The sequence below is a fragment of the Rutilus rutilus genome (genome assembly GCF_951802725.1).
Source record: "Rutilus rutilus genome assembly, chromosome: 22".
In the NCBI taxonomy this organism is placed as follows: Eukaryota; Metazoa; Chordata; class Actinopteri; order Cypriniformes; family Leuciscidae; genus Rutilus; species Rutilus rutilus.
The window spans coordinates 32,018,088-32,035,587 of NC_140227.1; the positions used below are offsets into that span (position 1 = coordinate 32,018,088).

Below are 17,500 nucleotides of genomic sequence, written 5' to 3' on the forward strand. Positions count from 1 at the left end.
TGCGCGCGAGTGTGAGAGTGTGTGTGTCTGACATCCTGATCAAGAGTGTGTGTGTGGCTGTAGTGAAGGAAAGGAATAAGAGCCTCTAGGGAACTAATAGGAGGGAGATTTATATAACAGTGAGTGTGTGAGAACGGCTAACAACAGCAGAAACAACGGATCAGTGTGTGTGAGATCAGATTACACCGGCACATCTGGAACTAGAGAAACACAAGAGAAGTGTAACGCAGAAACATCATGAAGAATGACCTCATGAAAGAATGAAGAATGACGTCTGGCTTCTGAGGGTTTTCTCTGCTCTATAGTTAAAGAGCCGTGCAGGAAAATCTTGCTCCCAAAATTCCCAAAACAACTCGGATTCACTCAACCAAACGCAATGAGGATTCCTCTGAATCAACAACACAATGGATTTGTTCTGTTCAGCGCATGACTTTTCTACACATCAGAATTCACTTAAACTAAAACACAATCACACCCGTTCATATCTCAGATGAACCGCATTCTTTCTTACAACAATGAAGCATCACTGAACTCACGATATTTACTTCTGGAAACAAACTCTGTTGCATTATTTTCCTGTTATCTCTGTAAAGCTGCTTTGAAATCAGTATTGTATATAAATAAAGGTGACTTGCTTTGACAGATCTGTGACATCACACTGTCTGGCTGTTTGAAAAGCTAGTTTTGAGCGTCAAAAATCCTCTGATAACTCTAATAAAACACTTCTGATACGGACAGAGTCTGCCACCCTAAACACTGAGACGAGCACTGTATCATATCGTGTGTAACATTCTGTTCTTCTGAAATCTCCAGGTTCTAAACATCTAATGTTTGATTAACGAGCTCTCTGTAAACACTAAACACGTGACAAACATGAATATGACACTGAACTCAGATGATTTATTGTTTTTACACCTGCCGATCGAAGTCACAAACAGAACCTGATTGATTCGCGCAAGTTCTCAAACTTATTTAAACTTCATCTCGATAGTTTCTCTTCTATCGCTCGAACAAACTCAAACGAGATTATGTTGTCATCAAATAAATAAAGTAAATAAGCTGTAACTCACCGACGCGCGCGATGGATTACCGTAGAGAGACTATTGAGAAACTTCTAATGACAACGATTGAGTTGAGTCTGGACATCCGAATCAGTTTAGTGAATCGGTTCGTTCGGACGGTTCATTATCACCATAGAGGTTCCAACATTTCAACCAACTCTCAGCGATCTTTGTGAATCGGTTCAACTAAATCATCAAAAAGAGCCGGTTCACATGAACGATTCGTTTTGCGGAATTGCTAGGACCGAGTCACTTTCATTTCCGTAGGGGGGTTAAATAATTGATCATCTCGTACAAACACTCAAAATACTCTATGCTATTTTTATAATCGCAGTAAGCGTGTTATCAGTATATGAGGGGCATACTATTAGAAAAGCAATTAAATCAAAAGTGCATGTGAATAAGCTCATGTAAAATGGTATGAGCCGATTCATTGTTGAGAGTCCATTGACCCTGACTGACTAAACTCGGTGAGACTCTGAACTCAAACACACCTAAACAAACCATATTAGAGCTTCTTCAAAGTTTTCCCACATAAATCGAAGGTTTAAATGAGTTCACTCCACAACAAAGAAGTATGATGATGTTTTAAGGCCTCAGTCTACCATTCAACTCTGCCCAAACAGAACATGTTGGCAACTTCAGTTCAGTGCCTGTTTAGACGCGTTTTGCTCCGAGAAAACTTTGCGGTCTGTGTTCTTACTCATCTCTCTCTCTCTCTCTCCCTCTTTCTCGCCATCTCTCTCTTTCTTTCTCTCTATTGTTGAACTTGCACAACAGCTCATGATGCTTTGATGGAGGAAGTGTCTTTCACAGAGGATGTGCGTGTTATGTGTGTGTCTTGCTGAAGTGTGTGTGATGAGTTCTTTAGAAAAGACGTCAAGTGGCACCTTTTCCATAAAGACTGGTTAAATATCAACCACAAAAGAATCATGTAACATATGCAGCGCTTACTAGCTCACAACCGAGAAAATAATGCATGTTTATCAGTACATTAAGAGCATGCGGGGGTTTTCAGTCTTCAGATGCCGGATCCTCCTGCTGTGACCCCTGTCCTAGACTATATGTGTTCATGTATAAATACCTCATTTATTCAGTGATATATATATATTAAAAAATTCTACTCTTTGTTGTGCTGTACTGTTAGATGTATTATTTGTTTATTTAAATCAGTTTGTTTATCAAATGTTTTATGTATTTAATTCTTATCCCGGATAAGAATAAAATATTAACGTTTAATCAATAACTAAGTAATTTACACATTCCTGTAGCTCACAGTGGATCATTGCGCTCGCAACATTGGGTTCGGTCATGGGCTCGGTCATGGGTTCGATTCCCAAGTAATGCATGAACTGATTAAAATATAAACCTTGAATGCAATATTAGTTGCTTTGGATGAAAGTGTTATTCAAATACATAAAAGTCCAGAAGACCCTAGACACTGCATAACAACCACCTAGCAACTGCCTAACACCCTAGCAACCACCTGGCAACTGCTTAGTAACCACTCAAGGTACCATGCCTAACAACAACCACCTAGAAACCACACAGAACACCGTAGAAACAGCCTAGAAACCACCCAGAGTACCTTAGCAACTGCCTAACACCCTAGCAACCTCTTAGCAACCACTCAAGGTACTATGCCTAGCAACCACCTCGAAACCACCCAGAGTACCTTAGCAACTGCCTAACACCCTAGTAACCTCTTAGCAACCACTCAAGGTACTATGCCTAGCAACCACCTAGAAACCATCCAGAACACCCTAGCTACCCCCTAGTAACCATCCAGAACACCAAAACAACGACTAGCAACACCATAGCAACCAATCAGAACAAGCTCGCAACCACTTAAGAGTACCATATAAACTGCCTAGCAACCATCCAGAACACCCTAGCAACCACCTAGCAATCACTCAGAGTACCATAGAAACTGCCAAGCAACCACCCAGAACACTTCAGGAACTTCCTCGCAACACCCTAGCAACCTCCTAGAAACCACCCAGAACACCCTAATTACCACCTAGCAACCTTTCAGAACACCATAGCAACTGCCTAGCAATCACCTAGCAGCACGAGAGCAACCATCCAGAAGACCCTAGCAACTGCATAACAATCACCTGGCAACTGCCTAATGCTCTAGCAACCACCTAGCAACTGCTTAGTAACCACTCAAGGTACCACGCCTAGCAACCACCTAGAAACCACCCAGAGCATCAAAACAAACCGACTAGCAACATCCTAGCATCCATTCAGAACCTAGCAACTGCTTAGCAACCACTCAAAGTACCATAGAAACTGCCTAGCAACCACCCAGAACACCCTAGCAACCACTCAAGAGTTCCACAGAAACTGCCGAGCAACCATTTAAAACGCTTCAGCAACTGCCCAGCAACAACCTAGAAACAACCCACAACACCCTAGCTACCACCTAGCAACCTTCCAGAACACCATAGCAACTGCCTAACAACACCACAGCAACCATTCAGAACACCCTCACAACTGCCTAGAAACCACCCTGAACACCCTAGCAACCACCCAGAATACTCTAGCAACACCCTGGTGACCACTTAGCAACCATCCAAACGGCTCATCTTTTTGTAAGCATAATCTCTATAAAATGTTTGTTTTAAAATTCTAATCATGAACAACTGAAAAAAGTCATCTAAATGTGTTGGTCAGAAAGCACTCAAACTAAAGTGCAAGTAAGTGACGGAAACACATCAAACGTCTGTATACTGACCTGGCCGAGATCTGAAACTCTGTGTCACTCAAGATTCCACGACACCCACTCGTTCATCACATGACTTCCTGCACTCTCTTATTAGAACACACTGAGAAGAGAAGCGCTCCACGCCGTCAATGAGTGTGTGTGTGTGAAGGGCCTCGACACACTGACGGATGATGATGGAAAGAGAAGACCGGAGAGCAAACTTCCACAGACTCCTATCAGGTGTGTGTGTGTGTGTGTGTGTGTGTGTGTGTGTGTGTGACAGTATCATTGATCAAGGGACATCATATATCACACCATGGCTTTTTGTTTGAATCATATAAGCACATCAGTTTCCTCCGACAATTTAGAGTTTCAACAGACTTGACTTCCTTCTTCTGAGGTTTGTTTGCATCACGCCTCTATACTCGCTTTAAAAGCCAGACGACACCAAAACAGCTTTTAAAGCACAAAAAACTTCCATAAAGTATTAGAATACAGTATTTTTAGTGTTCTTCATGTGTTGAACGTATGTACTGTATGTGCACTGTAAAAGTTCACTGCAAAAACGATTCTTGTTTTCCAGCACAAATATCTAAACATTAATAAATCAAGAGACATTTACTTGACAAGCAAAACTACTTGAGAATTTAGGGCTTGTTTACTGAAAAGCTTATCAAAATTAAGTGAGTTTATGCTTAAAACAAGGAAAGATATCTGACAATAATCTTGCTTTCCCTTTGAATTAGTTTTTTTTTATTGCAATATTCTTGCATATTGAATTTTTAAAAAGGTGCCAATTCTTGCATATTGCAATAAAAAAATTAGCATATTCTTGCATATTGCAATAAAAATTAGCATATTCTTGCATATTGCAATAAAAAAACGTTACATATTCTTGCATATTGCAATAAAGTGTTAAACATTGCATATTGTGCTAAATTTTTTTGATTATTCTTGCATATTGCAATAAAGTGTTAAACATTGCATATTGCGCTAAATTTTTTTGATTATTCTTGCATATTGCAATAAAAAAGCATTGCAAATTTTTGCATATTGCAATAAAAAGACAAGACCAAAAAAAATTAAGCATTTATTTCATTGCAATTTAAAAAAATATTTTTCCAATGTTGTAAATAAAACAAAGATTATTGTAGTGTTTTACAAGAAAATACTATTTCAGTCTTTCACGTTTAACTCAATGTTACTTGCCATTTCTTTGTAATTTTTTGTGAAATTTACTAGCAATTTTAGTTTTTTTCAACGATCATATGATGATATGAATGATGTCTGTCCGCACAGACGAGAGCTGCTGCTCGGATGAGTCCAGCGACTCATGTGAATACTATCAGACTGAGATATTCGGGCTGTTGCCGAGCTCACAGGCTCATCGACGACCTCACGCAGACCCCGTCACACATGATCCCGACACGGACAGAGTCTCCTGGAGCCCCAGTGTCCCGCTCAGAGCTCTACCTGTCTGTCTGCAGGGCAAGAGAGACATCAAGTGAGTGTGAGAGGCTTCCCTGCAAACAAGTTTGCGTTTTAAAGACGTCTAATAGCGTCCAAACTCAGCCCAGACGTCTAGGCTAAAACAAGGCAAAATTTGGGCTGTCAGTGAAAATGTAATAGACATCTAAACCATGGCCCAAGAATAGACTAGTCATCAATTAGATCACAAAGAAATGAAATGAGTGAGGAAATGAAACCAAACACCTTGTAATCACTGTTTACGTTCATCTCGTTTATCTGTTTATCATCTCGCAAGTTATTTTGGCAAAAACGACATTCAAGGTTATTTTGGCTAGAAGTGTGTTACTCATAACCGGGTCTATAGTTAACATAGACGGTGAAATGACGGGTTTAGTTCATAGTTTTAGTTGTGCTAGTTGCTCATTTGTAGTATTCTAACACAGTGGTTCTCAAACAGAGGCCGGGCTCCACTAGGGGGCGCCAGCAAACTTCCAAAGCAGGTGCAGGATGACTTAAAATGATTAAAATGATTTAAAGTCGCCCTGTGGTGTAACTCCAGCGTTTAATGTAGTTTATGTGTCTATGTGGAGTTTTTAATATGCTTTAAGACAAAGCATGTGTAAGTTCATAAGTCGACACCATTGCTGAGTATTTCCTCCTTAAAACTGCAGTGAACCAAAGACAGTCTCAAACACACGCTTTGAAATCGCTGGTGTTTCTGACGTCACAAACTACCTTGTAACCAATCAGATCAACGTGTGATCGTCAACCAGTGGATCTCTGAGCTGAGTGAGGGAGTGGAGGCGGGGCTCATTTGCATATTCATACAACCGCGCATACTAAATGAGGCGAGGGTGTCGAGTTACATTCAAGATATTTTAAGACATGAAGATTGTTTTTTCAAGGAAAAAATGTTTAAATATGTCATTTTGGTGATCAAAGATGAGTTTTAACGGATAAAATTATTGACTACGGGGGGACTTTAACATAAAGCCTACTGTATTATATTTGATACGCAAATTTCAAAGGCCTCTAAATGATCAACATGATCGAAACTGCCTGAAAAACCTGTTGCACACTATCTGTCGTCTGATTGATAGTTTAGAACTTTTTTAGCAAGTAAAAGGTGTTTTAATGAACTGAAGCACACGGTTCTTCAAATTTCTGAAATCACAAAATGAATTGTGGTTAATGTAATAGTTCAGTACTCCCAGTTAAAAGTTAAAATGAGCAGCTTTCTCATAATTACAGCATAAATACAGAAATATCTTAGCCTATATTGGGGAGCCTTCAAACATTGTATTATAATTAGGGCTGTGAAAAGATTAATCGCAATTAATCGCATCCAAAATAAAAGTTTGTGTTTACATAATAAATGTTTGTGTACTGTGTATAATTATTTTGTATATGTATAAATACACACACATGCATGTATTTACTTAAGAAATATTTGCATGTATATACTTTATATATTTACATATAATTTATATTATATGTAAATATAATTATTTGTATTTATAAATAACACATTTTTCTTAAATATATACATGCAAGTGTGTGTATTTATAAATACAAAATAATTGTACACACACATTTATTATGTAAACACAAAATTTTATTTTGCATGCGATTAATCGCGATTAATCTTTTCACAGCCCTAATTATAAGTGGTGGATTGAGTGAATTATACAAACACAATGCCATCTAGTGGTCAGTTTCAGTGTTTCAGTTTTGTTTGTGCCAATCAGAGAGAGGCAAAATGTGCAGAGACGCAGCGTTGGCTACTGGGACTCGTGGAGGCGGAGCCAGCAAACCACAAGGCGCCGCTTAAAGGAGCATGTGGGCGGGGCCCTGTCAGGACTGTTGCCATGGAGACACACAATTCATAAGATCGAAGGTGAGTGTTGAGTATGTATCCACTGTGACCCCTACTGGTCAATACAGTGTAAATCCAAACCATTGATTTGGAGCAAAAGAATGGAAAGGTTTCGAAGCTTGATGAAGCAGCGTTTTGAAATTGCCATCACTATGAGTATGTTGATGCTGTGCAAGTGAGTAGATGATGTTAGACTGGTTAACTGAATCTGATCCACAGGTCAGTTTGGTGTCGGGGTGAAGGCGTACTTCGTGTTTTTGCGGTACTTGCTGTGCTTGAACCTGCTTTACTGCGTGATCATCGCTGGATCTGTGCTGACGCCAACGCTGGTGTTCAGGAAGAACTCAGGTACGAACACTGAGTCTGCGGTCTCTTAACAGGCCCGTTCACTCCGAGGACAAGCAAAACTACTTGAGATTTTAAAGCTTGTTTAGCCAAAAGATTATCAAAATTAAGTGAGTTTATGCTTAAAACAAGGAAAGATATGTGCCAATAATCTTATTTTCCCTTTGAATTCGTTTTTTTTATTGCATATTGAATAAAAAAAGTTGGCAATTTTTGCATGTTGCAAAAAAAACGTTGCATATTCTTGCATATTGCAATAAAAATGTTGCATTTCATCGCATAGTGCAAAAAAACGTTGCATATTCTTGCATATTGCAATAAAAATGTTGCATTTCATCGCATAGTGCAAAAAAACGTTGCATATTCTTGCATATTGCAATAAAAATGTTGCATTTCATCGCATATTGCAAAAAAACGTTGCATATCTTGCATACTGAAATAATTTTTTTGAATTTTATCGCATATTGCAAAAAAAACGTAGCATATCTTGCATATTGCAATAAAAAAGCGTTGCATATTCTTGCATATTGCAATACAAATGTTGCATTTCATCGCATATTGCAAAAAAACGTTGCATATTCTTGCATATTGCAATAAAAATGTTGCATTTCATCGCATAGTGCAAAAAAACGTTGCATATTCTTGCATATTGCAATAAAAATGTTGCATTTCATCGCATATTGCAAAAAAACGTTGCATATTCTTGCATACTGCAATACATTTTTTGCATTTTATCGCATATTTTGCAAAAAAACGTTGCATATCTTGCATATTGCAATAAAAAAGCGTTGCATATTCTTGCATATTGCAATACAAATGTTGCATTTTATCGCATATTGCAAAAAAACGTTGCATATTCTTGCATACTGCAATACATTTTTTGCATTTTATCGCATATTTAGCAAAAAAACGTTGCATATCTTGCATATTGCAATAAAAAAACGTTGCATATTCTTGCATATTGCAATAAAAATGTTGCATTTCATCGCATATTGCAAAAAAACGTTGCATATTCTTGCATACTGCAATACATTTTTTGCATTTTATCGCATATTTTGCAAAAAAACGTTGCATATCTTGCATATTGCAATACAAATGTTGCATTTTATCGCATATTGCAAAAAAAGTTGCATATCTTGCATATTGCAATAAAAATGTTGCATTTCATCGCATATTGCAAAAAAACGTTGCATATTCTTGCATACTGCAATACATTTTTTGCATTTTATCGTATATTGCAAAAAAGTTGCATATTCTTGCATATTGCAATAAAAAAACGTTGCATATTCTTGCATATTGCAATAAAAATGTTACATTTTATCACATATTGCAAAAAAAGTTGCATTTTATCGGATATAGCAAAAAATGTTGCATATTCTTGCATATTGCAATAAAAAAACGTTGCATATTCTTGCATATTGCAATAAAAATGTTGCATTTTATCACATATTGCAAAAAAAGTTGCATTTTATCGCATATTGCAAAAAAACACTGCATATTCTTGCATATTGCAATAAAAGTTCACATCACAACAATAACGATAACGGCACATTCAGAACGATATCGTTGCAATCACTTTCAGAACGATTTTTTTTCCAGCTGTTGAACGATAAAAACATTGACAGCCAATGGGAATCAATCCTGCTTTAAAAGCTCAAGTATTTAAAGTGGCGGACAACAAAACTCCAGCGCACTTTTAAGGCTCGTTCACACCAATAACTATAAAGATAACTATATTAGCGTCCACAACAGTGCACAATATCTTTCTGTTTATTATAAGCGCGGTGCAGTTTTTTTGTCTGTCGCTTTAAATGTGCAGAAAGCAATTTCTGAGAAACGCTGTCGAGCACCAAAACACACAATAGCCAATCAGCAGTGAGGGGCGTGTCCACTCATTAGCGGGGAGGAGCCTGTGTTTCATAGTGTGTTCATGAATTTGTGGGGGGGCTATAAAGATAGGGGCGTGTTTGTTTTGGTGATTTCAAATAACAGTTTCTCACAAATTGCTTGCTGCACCTTTAAATGCTCAAGCTCTTTAAAGCAGGATGGATTCTGATTGGCTGTCAGTGTTTTTATCGTTCATCAGCTGGAAAAAAATCGTTCTGAAAGTGATTCCAATGAAATCGTTCCTCTGTGCCGTTAATATGATTGTTTGTGTAGAATCTGCTATTCTTATTAGATTTTTAGAACTATATCGTTATTGTCCTTGGTGTGAATGCTAATGTAGTTATCATTATAGTAAAATTTACAGTTATCATTTTTGGTGTGAACAGGCCTTTAGAGTTGATGCACTAAAACTGATCTAATATGTCAAATACAATTTTTTTTAGGCCATCAGGAAAAGGAAAATGTCACCTTTGGATATAAAGACATATTTGTTGGATCAGTAAGTCATTTTATGATTATCGCTCTCTAATTTCTAAACTGATCATTATTTTCAGATTTTATTTAATTAACTAATTTACCATAAATGAACACTCACTCTCGATGACCAGAGAGCAAGAAAAGTCATGTGGTTTGTTATGCTGCATTATATTGAATTATGTTTCCTTTCTGTTAATGTAGTAAAAACTGTTTTTATTCTATTTCTTGACATTTCACAACTGCCTATTGTTTTTGTCTGTACATGCAGAGATATAAATGAATGTATGGGGATTTCAGTTAACCAGGATATTGTCTTAATAGTTTATGGCAGTCAGATTTATGTTTATTTGCATGTAAACAAGGTCACTGTCTCATTTTTATCTGTCTTCAACACTCTGCATGCACTTTCTCTCTCTCTTCTGTTCTGGTTCTCTGTGTTTTCCAGGGTGTTCTTGAAAACTCTCCAGTGTTTTACAGTTTCTACACTCGTGGGACTCTTGATTTAGACTGTTTAAACACTCCACTCCTTTTTCTACTTGGCATGATCTCTGTCCTCTTCCTCAGCATCATCATGGTGGTCCGCAGGTCAGATCATTTACCCTGAGCTATCAGACCAACGTTACAGATTGAGATTTCAGCAGAAACATGCATTTGCTGCTCTTGACTGCTAAGTGGCGCTATAACCATAGACTGAATCAACAGCATCATGTCTAATTGTCTCTCAGTTTGCAAATGCTGTGCATAGAACTGAACAGCTATTGAACTGGGAACATTCATACTGGCAACACACAAGTACATGTGTTTCCCATTTGAATTGTTGTGAACGGATCCCATAAAGGGACATGGTGATGGAAAAAACATGAGACACGAGGAAAGATAAAATTTCAATGCTTTTGCATTCACTGGCAAAACTTTAGTGAAAACAAGTTTTGTGAGTGAATACAAAAGTTTTGTGAATGAATGCAAAGGTTTAGTAAGTTTTTTGAGTGAATGCAAAAGTTTTGTGACCGAATGCAAAAGTTCTGTGAATGAATGCAAAGGTTTTGTACGTTTTTTGAGTGAATGCAAAAGTTTTTTGAGTGAATGCAAAAGTTTTGTGAGTGAATGCAAAAGTTGTGTGAGTGAATGCAAAAGTTTTGTGAGTTTTGTGAGTGAATGCAAAAGTTTTGTAAGGTTTGTGAGTGAATGCAAAAGTTTTTTGAGTGAATGCAAAAGTTTTGTGAGTGAATGCAAAAGTTTTGTGAGTTTTGTGACCAAATGCAAAAGTTTTGTGAGTTTTGTGAGTGAATGCAAAAGTTTTGTGAGTTGTGTGACCGAATGCAAAAGTTTTGTGAGTTTTGTGACCGAATGCAAAAGTTTTGTGAGTTTTGTGAGTGAATGCAAAAGTTTTGTGAGTTTTGTGACCAAATGCAAAAGTTTTGTAAGTTTTTTGAGTGAATGCAAAAGTTTTGTGAGTTTTGTGAGTGAATGCAAAAGTTTTGTAAGTTTTTTGAGTGAATGCAAAAGTTTTGTAAGTTTTTTGAGTGAATGCTAAAGTTTTGTGACCGAATGCAAAAGTTTTGTAAGTTTTTTGAGTGAATGCAAAAGTTTTGTGAGTTTTTTGAGTGAATGCAAAAGTTTTTTGAGTTTTGTGAGTGAATGCAAAAGTTTTTTTGAGTGAATGCAAAATTTTTGTAAGTTTTGTGAGTGAATGCAAAAGTTTTGTGACCGAATGCAAAAGTTTTGTACGTTTTTTGAGTGAATGCAAAAGTTTTGTGAGTTTTGTGACCAAATGCAAAAGTTTTGTAAGGTTTGTGAGTGAATGCAAAAGTTTTGTGAGTTTTGTGACCGAATGCAAAAGTTTTGTGAGTGAATGCAAAAGTTTTGTGAGTTTTGTGACCGAATGCAAAAGTTTTGTGAGTTTTGTGACCGAATGCAAAAGTTTTGTGAGTTTTGTGAGTGAATGCAAAAGTTTTGTGAGTTTTGTGACCAAATGCAAAAGTTTTGTAAGTTTTTTGAGTGAATGCAAAAGTTTTGTGAGTTTTGTGAGTGAATGCAAAAGTTTTGTAAGTTTTTTGAGTGAATGCAAAAGTTTTGTGAGTGAATGCAAAAGTTTTGTAAGTTTTTTGAGTGAATGCTAAAGTTTTTTGAGTGAATGCAAAAGTTTTGTGAGTTTTGTGAGTGAATGCAAAAGTTTTGTAAGTTTTTTGAGTGAATGCAAAAGTTTTTTGAGTTTTGTGAGTGAATGCAAAAGTTTTTTTGAGTGAATGCAAAAGTTTTGTAAGTTTTGTGAGTGAATGCAAAAGTTTTGTAAGTTTTGTGACCGAATGCAAAAGTTTTGTACGTTTTTTGAGTGAATGCAAAAGTTTTGTAAGTTTTGTGACCGAATGCAAAAGTTTTGTACGTTTTTTGAGTGAATGCAAAAGTTTTGTGAATGAATGCAAAGGTTTAGTACGTTTTTTGAGTGAATGCAAAAGTTTTGTGACCGAATGCAAAAGTTTTGTACGTTTTTTGAGTGAATGCAAAAGCAATCAAATAAAAATTTTCCTCCGACCTCATAATTTTGTCCATCTCCGTGTCCCTTTCGTTCACTGATGTCCATCCTCTCTTTCAGGACGGTTGTGGGATACAAACACTCGTGGCTCACTGGAAACCGCTTCAGTTCAAACCTGAGTTACAAGGTTTTCTGTGGGTGGGATTTCAGTATTCAGGACTCGCAAGCGGCATCACTGAAACAAAACTTCATCAGAAACGAACTGAAGGTGAGAAATCAACATGAGCTTCACGTATCTGTCATGTCAGACTCAGAGTTTATAAAGAGGTTCAGATCCCATAGTGCTACATTTTTATAAATGTCATAATCATTTGTTAACAAGCAAGCATTAATTACTTCAATGAGCTCAGTGTTTCTGCATTAAATTATTACATTGTTTAAATTAATACCTTTTTCGCCAACTGTGATTTTGTATATGTGCATTTCTGAAATACATAACTTGGTTTCCTCTGATAACAGATCACTGTAAACTGTAATGTGGACTCATGCACTTTCTGTAAAGCTGCTTTGAGATGATGTGTATTGTGAAAAGCGCTACACAAATACATGTGAATTGAATTGTGTGGATGACCTCTGACCTCTTCTCCAGATGGATCTAGAAGAGCAGACGTTTCACGAGAAAGTCCAGCGCCGATCGCTCAGACTCTGGGTTCGGCTCATTCTCCTGCGGGTCTTTCTGAACTTCCTTGTGCTGGTTCTTCTGGGAAGCGCATTCTCTCTGATCCATTACACCATCATTCTGTCACAAAAAAAGGTACTGTACATGCATAAAGAGGCCATATGATCATGCCCTTTTACAAAGTCTTGATGTTGTTTTAATGATCGTCTCTCTTGCCAGTTTCAGGATCTTCACTTGACCGTGTCTCTGATGTTGGAGTATCTTCCTCCAATCACAATGGCGTCGATAAACTACATATTGCCGCACATCTTCAGTAAAATCTCAGAGTTTGAAGATTATTCACTCACCATCCAGCTCAACCTCACCCTGATCAGGTCAGAAAGATCATGCACTTTGACCTCTAGTGTGTGTGTTACATGTTCCTGTTGTATTAAATACAGCAATATCTCAACTACTTTTTTTATTTTTATTTAATTGCAATTTGCAAGATGTAAATGATCACCCTGTTGTTTATATGAAGCTGAATATATTAGTACATGCTTTATCCACATACATACAGTTTATTCACATACAGTTTGATTGTTTATATCATTGCAAAATGTAAACTATACTATCGTCCAGCTCTAATCTTCTAAATGCAACTATAAGGCATGAAGATATTAAGACATTATAAACATTAACCTCGTGATATTCTGTCAAGCTGCTTTGAAACGATGTGTGTCAAAATAGGACTTGACTTAAACTTGTGTGAATATTACAGGAGTATTTTCCTGAAGTTGGCGTCTTTGGGCATCTATCTGTTCTTCCTCATAAAATCTTCGGAAACAACGAGATTACGTAACTGTGCTCAGATCTGCGAAGAGAACACGTTTGGGAAGGAGATGTACAAACTCACCGTCTTCAACTTACTGGAGTGTTTCTTCAATGCGTTTTTTGTGGCTTACCCAAGAACGTGAGTTACTCAGACTTTACTGAACCTGTTTTAGATACAATATTTTACCTCCCTCAGGTTAATATTATTAGCATTTCAATAATTTAACGACACATTCGCTTGTTCACGGATGTCGGTTAATGCTCGTAAGACACAAATTATTATCTTTTGGTATTTGCTTTATTTTGATTTTGAAGTTTCTCAGAACGCGAACTTTTTATGTGCGAACGCAAAACCTTCTTGTAACGCAAAAGTTTAAATGAGCGAACACAAAGTTTCTCGTAACGCAAAGGTTTTATGAGCGAATGCAAACGTTTTATGAGCGAACGCAAAGTGTCTCGTAACGCAAAGGTTTTATGAGCGAACAAAACATTCTCGTAACACAAAAGTTTTATGAGCGAACGCAAAGTTTCTCATAACGCAAAGGTTTTATGAGCGAATGCAAACGTTTTATGAGCGAACGCAAAGTTTCTCGTAACGCAAAGGTTTTATGAGCGAACAAAACATTCTCGTAACGCAAAAGTTTCATGAGCGAACGCAAAGTTTCTCGTAACGCAAAGGTTTTATGAGCGAATACAAACGCTTTATGAGCGAACGCAAAGTTTCTCGCAACCCAAAGGTTTTATGAGCGAACAAAACATTCTCATAACGCAAAAGTTTTAATTAGCTAACACAAAGTTTCTCAGAACGCAAACTTTTTATGTGCGAACAAAACATTCTCGTAACGCAAAAGTTTTAATGAGCAAACACAAAGTTTCTCGTAATGCAAAAGTTTAAATGAGCGGACAAAATTTCTCTGGGAACACAAAAGTTTAATGAGTGAACGCAAAATTTCTCGTAATGCAAAAGTTTAAATGAGCAAACTCAATGAGCAAACTCAAAGTTTCTCGTAACGCAAAGGTTTTATGAGCGAATGCAAACGTTTTATGAGCGAACGCAAAGTTTCTCGTAACGCAAAGGTTTTATGAGCGAACAAAACATTCTCGTAACGCAAAAGTTTCATGAGCGAACGCAAAGTTTCTCGTAACGCAAAGGTTTTATGAGCGAATACAAACGCTTTATGAGCGAACGCAAAGTTTCTCGCAACCCAAAGGTTTTATGAGCGAACAAAACATTCTCATAACGCAAAAGTTTTAATTAGCTAACACAAAGTTTCTCAGAACGCAAACTTTTTATGTGCGAACAAAACATTCTCGTAACGCAAAAGTTTTAATGAGCAAACACAAAGTTTCTCGTAATGCAAAAGTTTAAATGAGCGGACAAAATTTCTCTGGGAACACAAAAGTTTAATGAGTGAACGCAAAATTTCTCGTAATGCAAAAGTTTAAATGAGCAAACTCAATGAGCAAACTCAAAGTTTCTCGTAACGCAAAAGTTTTAATAAGCGAACAAAGTTTCTCGTAATGCAAAAGTTTTAATGAGCGAACACAAAGTTTCTCGTGACGCAAAAGTTTTAATGAGCGAACAAAGTTTCTCGTAACGCAAAAGTTTTAATGAGCGAACACAAAGTTTCTCGTAACGCAAACATTTTAATGAGCAAACACAAAGTTTCTCGTAACGCAAAAGTTTTAATGAGCAAACTCAAAGTTTCTCGTAACCCAAAAGTTTTAATGAGCGAACACAAAATTTCTCGTAACGCAAACGTTTTAATGAGCAAACACAAAGTTTCTCGTAACGCAAAAGTTTTAATGCGCAAACTCAAAGTTTCTCGTAACGCAAAAGTTTTAATGAGCGAACACAAAATTTTTCGTAATGCAAAAGTTTTAATGAGTGAACACAAAATTTCTCGTAACGCAAACGTTTTAATGAGCAAACACAAAGTTTCTCGTAACGCAAAAGTTTTAATGCGCAAACTCAAAGTTTCTCGTAACGCAAAAGTTTTAATGAGCGAACACAAAATTTTTCGTAATGCAAAAGTTTTAATGAGCAAACTCAAAGTTTCTCGTAATGCAAAAGTTTTAATGAGCAAACACAAAGTTTCTCGTAACGCAAAAGTTTTAATGAGCAAACGCAAAGTTTCTCGTAACGCAAAAGTTTTAATGAGCAAACGCAAAGTTTCTCGTAACGCAAAAGTTTTAATGAGCAAACGCAAAGTTTCTCGTAACGCAAAAGTTTTAATGAGCGAACACAAAATTTCTCGTAACGCAAACGTTTTAATGAGCAAACACAAAGTTTCTCGTAACGCAAAAGTTTTAATGCGCAAACTCAAAGTTTCTCGTAACGCAAAAGTTTTAATGAGCGAACACAAAATTTTTCGTAATGCAAAAGTTTTAATGAGCAAACTCAAAGTTTCTCGTAACGCAAAAGTTTTAATGAGCAAACACAAAGTTTCTCGTAACGCAAAAGTTTTAATGAGCAAACGCAAAGTTTCTCGTAACGCAAAAGTTTTAATGAGCAAACTCAAAGTTTCTCGTAACGCAAAAGTTTTAATGAGCGAACGCAAAACGTTCTCGTAACGCAAAAGTTTTAATGAGCGAACACAAAGTTTCTCGTAACGCAAAAGTTTTAATGAGCAAACGCAAAGTTTCTCGTAACGCAAAAGTTTTAATGAGCAAACTCAAAGTTTCTCGTAACGCAAAAGTTTTAATGAGCGAACGCAAAACGTTCTCGTAACGCAAAAGTTTTAAGAGCAAATGCAAAGTTTCTCGTAACGCACATTTTTTTTGAGCGAACAGAAACGTTTTGCAAGCGAATGCAAAGTTTTGTTGGATATTTGGATTCACATTACAGAACTATATATGTACAGTATTTGATCAACTTTATTTAATAGCTTCTTGGTGGAGAGGTTTCCATCCTCGTCGCTAGCGCAGATACTAGGCAAGAAGCAGTTTGAGATTCCCTTCAACGTGCTGGACCTGGTGAACAGTCAGACGGTCACATGGGTGGGTGTGTTTTACTGCCCCCTGCTGCCGGCCATCAGCTCCGTCAGGCTGTTGATCCTCTTCTACCTCAAGAAGGTCTTCATCTCTCAAATTCTATTTTATTTCAAACAACAAAAATGTTTTTATGGTTTTAGTTAACCAGTTTCGAGAAGTCAAATATTTCGAGAATAAAGTCGCAATGTTTCGAGAATAAAGTTGAAATATTTTGAGAATAAAGTCGCAATATTTCCCTAACCCTAACCCTTTATTCTCGAAATATTTCGACTTTATTCTCGAAATGCTATGACTTTATTCTCGTAATTTTAGATATTTATATATATTTTTTAAATAATTTCTTTTTTTTTACGTTGCTGTTCAGTGTTTCCGTAATAATAACCCTGCTTTCAGATTTAGATTTAGAAACAGCTAAATAATAATAATGCTAATACTAATATCATCTGTGTGTCAGTTCACAGTGGTGCGCTGTTGTGTTCCGGCTCAGAGAATGTTCCGGACCGCCAGTTCTTCCGTTCTCTTCCACTTCATGCTGTTGTTGGGTCTCTTCATGTCTGTGGTCACATTAGTGGTCAACATCAACAGGTACTGGTCAATGCTGACATATATTTATAATATAATACAGTTTTAGGCAAGACTCTACAGGCAAATCCAGTGTTTTTCATGCTGGTCAGTTTTGCTTCCATAATATTCTTCATTCAAACTAGTGGAAAGA

The 17,500-nt window shown here is 36.9% G+C and overlaps 2 protein-coding genes across 6 annotated transcripts in view; one reads left to right on the plus strand and one right to left on the minus strand.

Annotated features, from left to right (window-relative positions):
- The window catches only part of tmc6b (transmembrane channel-like 6b), a 36,887-nt gene extending 33,067 nt beyond the window's left edge, over positions 1-3,820 (minus strand). The window contains exon 1 of one of the 3 annotated variants that reach the window (XM_084395113.1): positions 3,802-3,820. The gene's annotated coding sequence lies outside the window, so the exon portion shown is untranslated. Of the gene's footprint in view, positions 1-1,070; positions 1,156-3,801 lie in introns of those variants that run through there. The other 2 variants (XM_084395111.1, XM_084395112.1) reach the window with 2 other exon arrangements.
- Positions 3,821-3,850: 30 nt separating this feature from the next.
- tmc8 (transmembrane channel-like 8) overlaps positions 3,851-17,500 on the plus strand; it is a 19,063-nt gene continuing 5,413 nt past the window's right edge. For 2 of the 3 annotated variants that reach the window (XM_084395127.1, XM_084395128.1), the window contains exons 1-12: positions 3,851-4,011; positions 5,071-5,275; positions 6,990-7,138; positions 7,337-7,465; positions 9,793-9,848; positions 10,272-10,411; positions 12,420-12,567; positions 12,949-13,113; positions 13,198-13,352; positions 13,739-13,930; positions 16,680-16,866; positions 17,240-17,370. In XM_084395127.1, coding sequence (XP_084251253.1) covers positions 3,960-4,011; positions 5,071-5,275; positions 6,990-7,138; positions 7,337-7,465; positions 9,793-9,848; positions 10,272-10,411; positions 12,420-12,567; positions 12,949-13,113; positions 13,198-13,352; positions 13,739-13,930; positions 16,680-16,866; positions 17,240-17,370 — 1,709 coding nt within the window. In that variant the 5' untranslated portion in view covers positions 3,851-3,959. The remainder of the gene's footprint in view (positions 4,012-5,070; positions 5,276-6,989; positions 7,139-7,336; positions 7,466-9,792; positions 9,849-10,271; positions 10,412-12,419; positions 12,568-12,948; positions 13,114-13,197; positions 13,353-13,738; positions 13,931-16,679; positions 16,867-17,239; positions 17,371-17,500) is intronic. The other variant, XR_014625853.1, reaches the window with a different exon arrangement.